At 58.5% G+C, this 11853-nt stretch overlaps 1 protein-coding gene across 1 annotated transcript; it reads left to right on the top strand.

The window, feature by feature from the left end:
• Positions 1 to 56: 56 nt before the first annotated feature.
• ARL2 (ARF like GTPase 2) lies at positions 57 to 8773 on the top strand. The gene is made up of 5 exons (XM_090129569.1): positions 57 to 189; positions 1981 to 2091; positions 3681 to 3843; positions 5958 to 6038; positions 8327 to 8773. The coding sequence occupies exons 1-5, from the start codon at positions 125 to 127 to the stop codon at positions 8459 to 8461; spliced, it is 555 nt and encodes a 184-aa protein (XP_089985695.1). The 5' UTR covers positions 57 to 124; the 3' UTR covers positions 8462 to 8773.
• Positions 8774 to 11853: the final 3080 nt, after the last annotated feature.

The following is an 11853-nucleotide window of genomic DNA, read 5'->3' as shown; positions in this document are numbered from 1 at the left end:
GGCGAGCTGCGGGCGGAAGGGAAGAGGCCGGAAGAAGAGGCCGGTGGGGAAAGATCCAGAGCGGGGATTGGCCGCTCGCAGCCAATGGGCGGCGGGGGGCGGGGCTTAGCGGCGCAGCGCGGCCATGGGGCTCCTGACGATCCTGAAGAAGATGCGCGAGCGGGAGAAGGAACTGCGGCTGCTGATGCTGTGAGAGCGGCTTCCGGGAAGGGGCGGAGCCTAGCGAGGGGGCGGGGCTTTGGCGAATCGGCCAATGGCAATCGTGGGGGAAGGGAGGGGCGGGGCCTGTCGGTGTGGGCGGTGCTTTGGGGAAGGAGCCAATGGGGAACCGTGTGGGGAGGGGAAGGGGGCGGGGCCTGTGGGGAGGGGGCGGGGCCTGTGTGGAGGGGGCGGTGGGGCAGGGAAGCGGCCAATGGGGGAGCGCAGGGGAAGGGAGGGGGCGGGGCTTTGGGGAAAGGGCCAATGGGGGATCGCGGGGGAAGGGAGGGGGCGGGGTCACATGGGGGCGGGGTCAAGTGGGATGGGGCGTGGCCTGGGCGTGGGAAGTGGGCGTGGCCGTGCAGTAGGCGGGGTTATTGAAGTGGGCGTGGTCTATTTGGTGGGCGTGGTCAAACGGGGTGGGTGTGGCCAATGGTGGGCGTGGCTCTATGGGGTGGGGTATTATGGGATGGGGAAGGGGGGGTTGGGGATGTGGGGTGAGCGCAGCGCTATGGGGTCGGGGGTTGCTGTAGGTCTGAGTGGCGCTATGGGGTCAGTGGGCACTATGGGGTCAGTGGGCGCTATGGGGTCAGTGGGCACTATGGGGTCAGTGGGGGCTATGGGGTCAGTGGGCGCTATGGGGTCAGTGGGGGCTATGGGGTCAGTGGGCGCTATGGGGTCAGTGGGCACTATGGGGTCAGTGGGCGCTATGGGGTCAGTGGGGGCTATGGGGTCAGTGGAGGCTGTGGGGTCAGTGGGTGCTGTGGGGCTAACGGGGTCTTTGGGGTGGATGGGGTCTGTGGGGTGAATGGGGTCTGTGGGATGGATGGGTGCTATGGGGTGAATGATTGGGGTCTATGGGGTGAAGGGGATCTATGGGGTGAGTGGGGTCTATGGGGTGAATGAATGGGGTCTATGGATTGAATGGGATCTATAGGATGAATGACTGGGGTCTATGGGGTGAATGAATGGGTTCTATGGGGTGGATGGGATCTATGGGGTGGAATGGGATCTATGGGGTGGATGAATGGGGTCTATAGGGTGCATGGGGTGGAATGGGGTCTGTGGGGTGAACGATTGGGGTCTATGGATTGAATGGGACCTATAGGGTGAATGAATGGGGTCTGTGGGGTGAAGGGGATCTATGGGGTGAGTGGGGTCTATGGGGTGAATGAATGGGGTTCTATGGGGTGCATGGGCTCTATGGGGTGGATGGGATCTGTGGGGGGAATGGGTCTCTGGGGTGAATGGGGTCTGTGGGGTGAATGAATGGGGTCTGTGGGGTGAAGGGGATGTATAGGGTGAATGGAGTCTATGGGGTGGATGAATGGGGTCTATAGGATGCATGGGATCTATGGGATGGAATGGGATCTATGGGGTGAATGAATGGGGTCTAAGAGGTGAAGGGGATCAATGGGGTGGATGGGGTCTATGGGGTGAATGAATGGGGTCTATGGGTTGAATGGGGTCTGTAGGGTGAATGAATGGGGTCTATGGATTGAATGGGGATCTGTGGGGTGGAATGGGATCTATGGGGTGAATGATTGGGGTCTACAGGGTGGAATGGATCTATGGGGTGGATGAATGGGATCTATAGCGTGCATGGGATCTATGGGGTGCAATGGGATCTATAGAGCGAATGATTGGGGTCTAAGAGGTGAAGGGGATCAATGGGGTGGATGGATGGGGTCTATGGGATGGATGGGGTCTATGGGGTGTACGGGGTCCGTGGGTCTGTGGGGCTCTGTGGGGTGGCCGACCCCATCACGAGGGGCTCCGCAGGGGGTTGGACAACGCCGGGAAGACGACGCTGCTGAAGCGTTTCAACGGCGAGGACGTGAGCGGCGCCGCCCCGACGCTGGGCTTCAACATCAAAACGCTGCAGCACCGCGGGTAGGGCGCCGCCATGTGGTCACCGCCGGTACTGCAGCACATCGGCGTGGGGTGGCCGGAGATTTGGGGTGGCCATAAATGGGGGGTGGCCATAAATGTGGGTCCCCGTGGATTTGGGGTGGCCATAAATGGGAGGTGGCCATAAATGGGGGGTGGCCATAAATGGGGGATGGCCATAAATGTGGGTCCCCACGGATTTGGGGTGGCCATAAATGGGAGGTGGCCATAAATGGGGGGTGGCCATAAATGTGGGTCCCCACGGATTTGGGGTGCCCCATCGATGCGGGGTCCCCATAGATGTGGGGTGCTGACAGATGTGGGGTGCCCGGAGGTTTGGGGTCCCCATAGATTTGGGGTGCCCATATTTTTGGGGTGCCCAGAGGAGTTGACCATGTCGGCAGCCATGTTGGCAACTATATTAGCAGCCATGTTGGCAGCCATATTGGTAGCCGTGTTGGTAGCCGTGTTGGTAGCCGCGTTGATAGTCATGCTGGTATCTATGTTGGTAGCCATGTTGGTAGCTATATTGGCAGCCATGTTGGCATCCATGTTGGTAGCCATGTTGGCAGCCACGTTGGCAGCCACGTTGGCAGCCGTGTTGGTAGCCATGTTGGCAACCATATTAGCAGCCGTGTCGGCAGCCATGTTGGTAGCCATGTTGGCAACCATGTTGATAGCCATGCTGGTACCTATGTCAGTAGTCATATTGGCAGCCATATTAACAGCCACGTTGGCAGCCATGTTGGCAGCCATATTGGCAACCATGTTGGTATCTATGTCGGTAGCCACATTATCAGCCATGTCGGCAGCCATGTCGGCAGCCATGTCAGTAGCCATGTCAGTAGCCATGTCGGTAGCCATGTCGGTAGCCACGTCAGTAGCCACGTCGGTAGCCATGTTAGTAGCCATGTCGGCAGCCATGTCGGCAGCCATGTCGGTAGCCATGTTGGTAGCCATGTCGGCAGCCATGTCAGTAGCCACATCGGTGGCCATGTTGGCAGCCATGTCAGTAGCCACATCAGTAGCCATGTTGGCAGCCATGTCAGTAGCCACATCGGTGGCCATGTTGGCAGCCATGTCAGTAGCCATGTCGGTAGCCATGTCGGTAGCCACGTCAGTAGCCACGTCGGTAGCCATGTTAGTAGCCATGTCGGCAGCCATGTCGGCAGCCATGTTAGTAGCCATGTCGGTAGCCATGTCAGTAGTCATGTCGGTAGCCATGACCGCAGCCATGTCAGTAGCCACATCGGTGGCCATGTTGGCAGCCATGTCAGTAGCCACATCAGTAGCCATGTCGGCAGCCATGTCAGTAGCCACATCGGTGGCCATGTTGGCAGCCATGTCAGTAGCCATGTCGGTAGCCATGTCGGTAGCCACGTCAGTAGCCACGTCGGTAGCCATGTCAGCAGCCATGTCGGCAGCCATGTCGGTAGCCACATCGGTGGCCATGTTGGCAGCCATGTCAGTAGCCATGTCAGTAGCCACGTCGGTAGCCATTTCGGTAGCCATGTTGGTAGCCACATCGGTAGCCATGCCAGTAGCCATGTCGGCAGCCATGTCGGTAGCCACGTCGCTGGCCATGTCGGCAGGTTCACGCTGAACGTGTGGGACGTGGGCGGGCAGAGCTCCCTGCGCTCCTATTGGCGGAACTACTTCGAGAGCAGCGACGGCCTGGTCTGGGTGGTGGACAGCGGCGACCGGCAGCGCCTGCAGCTCTGCGCCAAGGAGCTCCGAGCCCTGCTCAGGGAGGAGGTGCGGGGGGCTGTGCGGGGCTGTGGGGTTGTGGGGGCTGTATGGGGGTGTGGGGTTGTGGGGGCTGTGCGGGGCTGTGGGGTTGTGGGGGCTGTATGGGGGTGTGGGGTTGTGGGGGCTGTGCGGGGCTGTGGGGTTGTGGGGGCTGTATGGGGGTGTGGGGTTATGGGGGCTGTGCGGGGCTGTGGGGTTGTGGGGTTTGGGGTTGTGGGGTTATGGGGGCTGTATGGGGGGTGTGGGGTCTATGGCGGCCGAATGGGAGTGTGGGGGTGTGGGGTGTGGGGTTAGGAGGTGTGGGGTTATGGGGGCTGTATGGGGTTGTGGGGTTATGGGGGCTGTATGGGGGTGTGGGGTTATGGGGTGTAGGGTTAGGAGGTGTGGGATTATGGGGGCTGTATGGGGTTGTGGGGTTATGGGGGTATGGGGTTGTGGGGTTGTGGGGTTTGGCGTTGTGGGGTTGTGGGGGTACAGGGCTGTGGGGTTGTGGAGGTTATGGGGTTGTGGGGTTATGGGGTTATGGGGGTATGGGGTTGTGGGGTTTGGGGTTGTGGGGTTATGGGGGCTGTATGGGGTTATGGGGTTGTGGGGGTTGTGGGGTTGTGGGGTTATGGGGATATGAGGTGTGGGGTTATGGGGTGTGAGGTTAGGATGTGTGGGGTTATGCGGGCTGTATGGGGTTATGGGGTTGTGCGGTTAGGAGGTGTGGGGTTATGGGGTTGTGGGGTTATGGGGCCTGTATGGGGTTATGGGGTTGTGGGGTTGTGGGGGTTGTGGGGTTGTGGGGTTATGGGGGTTATGGGGTTTTGGGGTTGTGGGGTTTTGAGGTTATGGGGGTATGGGGTTGTGGGATTATCGGGGTACAGGGTCGTGGGGTTATGGGTGTATGGGTTTGTGGGGTTATGGGGGTAAGGGGTTGTGGGGTTATGGAGGTACGGGGCTGTGGGGTTATGGGGGTTATGGGGTCATGGGGGTTATGGGGTTGTGGGGTGGTGGGGGTTATGGGGTTGTGGGGTTGTGGGGGTTGTGGGGATGTGGGGGTTATGGCGTTGTGGGGTTTTGGGGGTTGTATGGGGTTATGGGGTGTGAGGTTATGGGGTTGTCGGGTTACGGGGGTTGTGGGGGTGTGGGGTTATGGGGTTGTGGGGGTATGGGGCTGTATGGGCTTATGGGGTGTGAGTTCATGGGGGCTCTATGTGGTTGTGGGGTGTGAGGTTATGGAGTGTGGGGTTAGGAGATGTGGGGTTATGGGGGCTGTATGGGGTTATGAGGTTGTGGGGTTATGGGGTTGTGGGGTTGTGGGGGTTGTGGGGTTGTGGGCTTATGGGGGTATGGGGCTGTGGGCTTATGGGGGTGTGGGGTTATGGGGGTGTGGGGTTATGGGGATATGGGGTGTGGGGTTTTGGGGTTATGGGGGTTATGGGATTGTGGGGTTATGGAGTTATGGAGTGTGTGGAGTTCTTTGGTTATGATGTTATGGGGTTATGGGATCTGAGGGCGCTACTGAGGGAGGAGGTGGGGGGATTTGGGGATGGAGTGGGGGTGTGGGGTGTGGGGTGATGGGGTTTTGGGATGTGGGGTTATGGGGTTATGGGGTGGGGGGCTATGGGGGTTTATGGGGTGGGGGTTATGGAGTGGGGGGCTGTGGCGAGGGGGTTTTGGGGTTTTAGGGTGTTATGTGGTGGGTGGTTATGGGATGTGGTGCTGTTGGGTTTGAGGGATTCTGGGGTTGTGTGGCTGTGGGGTTATGGGGTGAGGGGTTGTGGGGGTATGGGGTTGTGGGGTTATGGGATGTGGGATTATGGGGTGGGATGTTACGGGGGTTTATGGAGTTATGGAGGATTACGGTGTTATGGGGTGTGGGGTTATGGGGGTTATGGAGTCATGGGAGTATGGGGTTATGGGGTAGAGCTGTGGGGTTGTGGGGCTGTGGGGTTGTGGGGTGTGGGGTTATGGGGTTGTGGGGGTATGAGATTGTGGGGCTGTGGGGTTGTGGAGCTGTAGGGTTGTGGGGCTGTGGGGTTGTGGAGCTGTAGGGCTGTGGGGCTGTGGGGTTGCAGGGCTGTGGGGCTGCGATTCGCTGTCCATCTGCCTGTCTGTGTCCGTCCGTCCTGCAGCGCCTGGCCGGCGCCACCCTGCTGGTGTTGGCCAACAAACAGGACCTGCCTGGAGCGCTGCCACCCAGCGCCATCCGCGAGGTGGGGACCGCCCCATAGCGCGCCATAGCGCCCCATAGCGACCCATAGAGACCAATAGGGACTCACAGGGACCCATACAGACCCATAGACACCAATAAGGACCCATAGAGACCCATAGCGATCCATAGACACCAATAGGGACCCATAGGAACCCATAGAGACCCATAGAGACCCATAGCGACCCATAGACACCAATAGGGACCCATAGGAACCCATAGAGACCCATAGCGACCCATAGAGACCCACAGACACCAATAGGGACCCATAGAGACCCATAGGGCCCATAGCGACCCAAAGGGACCCATAGGGACCCATAGAGACCCATAGCGACCCATAGAAACCCATAGGAACCCATAGGGACCCATAGAAACCCATAGGAACCCATAGGGACCCATAGGGACCCCAGAAACCTACAGAGACCCATAGGGACTCATAGAAACCCATAGAGACCCATAGGAACCCATAGAAACCCATAGAGACCCATAGGAACCCATAGAGACCTACAGACAGATCCATAGGGACCCATGGGGACCCATAGACATCCACAGAGACCCTTACAGACCCATAGGGATCCACAGAGACCCATAGAGACCCATAGGGAACCATAGGGACCCATAGGGCCCACAGTGACCCAAAGGGACCCATAGAGACCCATAGGGACCCATAGGGACACATAGGGACACATAGGGACACATAGGGACCCCCAGAAACCTACAGAGACCCATAGAGACCCATAGGAACCCATAGGGACCCATGGAGATCCCACTGTGACCCATTGTGCCCTACTGCACCCCATAGGGACCAATAGAGACCCATAGGGACCCATGGAGACCCATAGGGACCCCACTGCACCCCATAGAGACCTGTAGAGACACAGAGACCCCACTGTGCCCCATGGAGAGCCATAGAGACCCCACTGAGCCCTGCTGCGCCCCATAGAGACCCACAGAGACCCCAATGTCCCCAATGCCCCCATTGACCCCGTTGCCCTCACTGACCGTAATGAGTTCATTACCCCCAATGCCCCAATGCCCCAATGCCCCCAATGCCCCCATTGCCGGCAATTCCCCCAATGCCCCCATTATCTCAAAACCCCATTACCCCCATTGTCCCCATTGACCCCATTACCCCACATCCTGCATTACCCCCATTACCCCCATTACCCCCATTAACCCCAATGCCCGCATTACCCCCATTGCCCCCATTGACTCCAATGCCCCTATTACCCCCATGGACCCACTGACCCCAATGTCCCCATTGACCCTAATGAGTTCATTACCCCCATTGCCCCCATTACCTCCATTGACCCCATTGATCCCAATGCCCCCATTGCCCCCATTGCCCCCATTACCTCCATTGACCCCATTGCTCCTATTACTCCCATTGACCCCAGTGCCCCCATTATCCCCATTACCCCCATTGCCCCTATTGCCCCCATTGACCCACTGACCCCAATATCCCCATTGACCCTAATGAGTTCATTACCCCCATTGCCCCCATTACCTCCACTGACCCCATTGCTCCCGTTATCCTCATTACCCCTATTACCCCATTACCCCATTACCCCCATTGCCCCTATTGTCCTCATTACCCCTATTACCCCATTGCCCCCATTGACCCCAATGCCCCCATTACCTCCGTAGACCCACTGATCCCAATGTCCCCATTGACCCTAATGAGTTCATTACCCCCATTGCCCCCATTGCCCCCATTATCTTCATTACCCCTATTACCTCAGTGCCCCCATTGCCCCTGATACCCCCATTGACCCCAATGCCCTCAATGTCCCCGTTGCCCCCATTACCCTCATTACCCCATTGCCCCCATTGCCCCCATTGTCCTCATTACCGCTATTACCCCATTACCCCATTACCCCCATCGCCCCATTGTCCTCATTACCCCTATTACCCCATTGCCCCCATTGCCCACAATACCCCCATTACCCCTATTGCCCCATTACCCCATTACCCCTATTGCCCCCATTGCCCCTATTATCCTCATTGCCCCTATTACCCCATTGCCCCCATTGCCCACAATACCGCCATTACCCCTATTACCCCATTACCCCATTACCCCTATTGCCCCCATTGCCCCTATTATCCTCATTACCCCTATTACCCCATTGCCCCCATTGCCCCCAATACCCCCATTACCCAATGCCCCCGTGGCCCCATTGTCTGCAGTGCCCCCATTGCCCCCGATACCCCCGTTGACCCCAATGCCCTCAATGTCCCCGTTGCCCCCATTACCCCCTGACCCCCCCCTTCTCTCCCCCCTGCCCCCCCCAGGCCCTGGACCTGGACTCGGTGCGCAGCCACCATTGGTGCATCCAGGGCTGCAGCGCAGTGACGGGGCAGAACCTGCTGGGCGGCATCGATTGGCTGCTGGACGACATCGCAGCCCGCATCTTCACTGCAGAGTGACCCCCCCCAAAATGAGACCCCCCCCCAAATTCCAGGACCCCCTGGAAACTGAGAGCCGCCCCCAATTTGGGACCCTGCCCAAATCCAGCGGGATCCCTCGCCCAGATCTGGGATCCCCTCCCTCAAATCCGAGACCTCCCCAAAACTGAGAGCCCCCCCATAGTGGGACCCCCCCCCCAAATCCAGAACCCCCCCAGAACCAGGATTCCCCCCCTTACAAAACCAGGATCCCCCCCAAACCAGAACCCCACCAAATACAGGACCCCCCCCCAAGACTGGAAACCCCCCCCTCAAATCCGGGACCCCCCTGAACTGAAACCCCCCTCAGATTTGGGACTCCCCCCAAAAACTGGGACCCCCCCGACCAGGAACTCCAACCCCCATATCCAGCCCCCTCCCCCCCCCCCAGATTTGAGACCCTTCTCTAACCAGGACCCCCCCCCAAATTCGGATCCCCCAAGAACCGGGATCCCCCCCTAGATCTGGGACCCCCCCCAAATCCGGAACATCCCCCCCAAAACTGAGAGCCCGCCCCATGATGGGACCCCCAAATCCAGGACCCCCCCCAAATCTTGGACACCCCCCCGCGGGTGAGGACACCCCAAAACCGGGACCCCCCAAATCTGGGACCCCTCCCAGAACTGTGACCCCCCCCCCCAGATTTGAGACCTCCCCTAACCAGGATCCCCCCAAATCCGGGACCCCCAAGAACTGGTGCCCCCCACCCAGATCTTGAACCCCCCCCAGATCGGGAACTTCCCCAAAACTGAGACCCCCCCCATGATGGGACCCCCAAATCCAGGACACCCCAAATCTTGGACACCCCCCCGCGGGTGAGGACACCCCAAAACCGGGACCCCCCAAATCTGGGACCCCTCCCAGAACTGTGACCCCCCCCCCCCCCCAGATTTGAGACCTCCCCAAACCGGGACCCCCCCCCCCTCCCCCTCCCCAAGGTTTGGGACCCCCAGACGGAACCTGGAATTTGGGGGGGGGGGTTGAGAGGTGCTGATAAATTAATGGAACCACCCCAGTGTTGTGATTGGGGGGGGGATGGGGGAAATTAATGGGGTTGGGGGGGGAACTGTGGGGTCTGGAGACCCCAAAGTGAACATAGAGATCCCAAAGTGAACATGGGGACCCCAAAGTGGGACATGGGGACCCGAAAATGGGAGATGGGGACCCCAAAAGGGGACACAGGGACCCCAAAATGTGACACAGAGACCCCAAAATGGACATGGGGACCCCAAAGTGGGGGATGGAGACCCCAAAGTGGACATGGGGACCCGAAAATGGGAGATGGGGACCCCAAAAGGGGACACAGGGACCCCAAAATGTGACATAGAGACCCCAAAATGGACATGGGGACCCCAAAGTGGGTTCAGGTGGACACAAAGTGGGTCATGGAGACCCCAAGGTGGGACATGGGGACCCCAAAATGGGCCATGGAAACCCCAAAGTGGGACATGAGGACCCTAAAGTGAACAGGGAGACCCCAAAGTGGGACATGGGGACACCAAAGTTGGACATGGGGACCCAAAAATGGGAGATGGGGACCCCAAAAGGGGACACAGGGACCCCAAAATGGGACACAGAGACCCCAAAATGGACATGGGGACCCCAAAGTGGGGGATGGAGACCCCAAAGTGGACACGGGGACCCCAAAGTGGACATGGGGACCCCAAAGTGGGACATGGGGACCCCAAAATGGGACATGGAGACCCCAAAGTGGACATGGGGACCCCAAAGTGGGAGATGGAGACCCCAAAGTGGGACATGGGGACCCCAAAGTGAATATGGGGATCCCAAAATGGGACATGGAGACCCCAAAGTGGTACTGGGGACCCCAAAGTAGGATATGGGGACCCAAAAATGGGACAGGGGGACCCCAAAGTTGGACTTGGGGACCCCAAAATGGGACATAGGGACCCTAAAGAGGACATGGGGGCCCCACAATGGACCCCAAAATGGGACACAAAGTCCCCAAAGTTGACATAGAGACCCCAAAGTGGGTTGAGGTGACCCCAAAGTGGGTCACAGGCACTGCAAAATGGGTCATGGAGACCCCAAAGTTGGACATGGGAACCCTAAAGTGGGACACAAAGACCCCAAAGTGGGACATGGAGACCCCAAAAGTGGGACCCTAAAATGTGACATAGAGACCCCAAAATGGACATGGGGACCCAAAAGTGGACATGGAGACCCCAAAATGGGACATGGGGACCCCAAAGTGGACATAGGGATTCCAAAATGCAAATAGAGACCCCAAAGTGGACGTGGGAACCCCAAAATGGGACAGGGGGACCCCAAAGTAGGATATGGGGACCCGAAAATGGGACATAAATACCCCAAAGTGAACATGGGACCCCACAATGGGCCATGGGGACCCCAAATGGACCACTGGGACCCCAAAATGGGACATGGGGACCCCAAAGTGGACATGGGGACTCCAAGGTGGGACGTGGGGACCCTAAAGTGAACATAGGGACCCCAAAATGGGACATAGGGACCCCAAAGTGGACATGGGAACCCCAAGGTAGGTCATGGAGACCCCAAAAGGGGACACAGGGACCCCAAAGTGGGTCATGGGGACCCTAAAGTGGGTTCAGGTGAACACAAACTGGGTCATGGAGATCCCAAATGGGACATGGGGACCCCAAAGTGGACCTGGGGACCCCAAAATGGGTCATGGAAACCCCAAAGTGAGACCCTCAAGTGAACAGAGAGACCCCATAGTGAACATGGGGACCACAAAGTGGGACATGGAGACCCCAAAGTGGGACATGGGGACCTGAAAATGGGAGATGGGGACCCCAAAAGGGGACACAGGGACCCCAAAATGTGACACAGAGACCCCAAAGTGGACATGGAGACCCCAAAGTGGGTTCAGGTGGACACAAAGTGGGTCATGGAGATCCCAAAATGGGACATGGGGACCACAAAGTGGACATGGGGACCCCAAAGTGGGACATGGGGATCCCAAAAATGGGAGATGGGGACCCCAAAAGGGGACACAGGGACCCCAAAGTGTGACATAGGGGCCCCAAAATGGACATGGGGACCCCAAAGTGGGTTCAGGTGGACACAAACTGGGTCATGGAGACCCCAAAACGGGACATGGGGACCCCAAAGTGGACATGGGGACCCCAAAGTGGTACTGGGGACCCCAAAGTAGGATATGGGGACCCGAGAATGGGACATAAAGACCCCAAAGTGAACATGGGGACCCCAAAGTGGGTTATGGGGACTCCAAGGTGGGACATGGGGACCCTAAAGTGAACATAGAGACCCCAAAGTGAAGATAGAGTCCCCAAAGTGAACATGGGGACCCCATGGTGGGACGTGGGGACCCCAAAATGGGACATGGGACCTCAAAATGCCACCATAGGGAC

Source organism: Phasianus colchicus, chromosome 37 (assembly GCF_987193195.1).
Source record: "Phasianus colchicus chromosome 37, bPhaCol1.hap1.1, whole genome shotgun sequence".
In the NCBI taxonomy this organism is placed as follows: domain Eukaryota; kingdom Metazoa; phylum Chordata; class Aves; order Galliformes; family Phasianidae; genus Phasianus; species Phasianus colchicus.
Note: the sequence above shows the minus strand (reverse complement) of the source record. Positions and strands in the feature narration are given on the sequence as shown.

What these genes read in the sequence shown, in the direction of transcription:
- ARL2 (XM_090129569.1), top strand. Translation starts at nt 125, where the DNA reads ATGGGGCTCCTGACGATCCTGAAGAAGATGCGCGAGCGGGAGAAGGAA. An exon ending in GAGCCCTGCTCAGGGAGGAG is followed by an intron (nt 3,844 to 5,957) that starts GTGCGGGGGGCT and finishes TCCGTCCTGCAG; the next exon opens with CGCCTGGCCGGCGCCACCCT. An exon ending in CACCCAGCGCCATCCGCGAG is followed by an intron (nt 6,039 to 8,326) that starts GTGGGGACCGCC and finishes TGCCCCCCCCAG; the next exon opens with GCCCTGGACCTGGACTCGGT.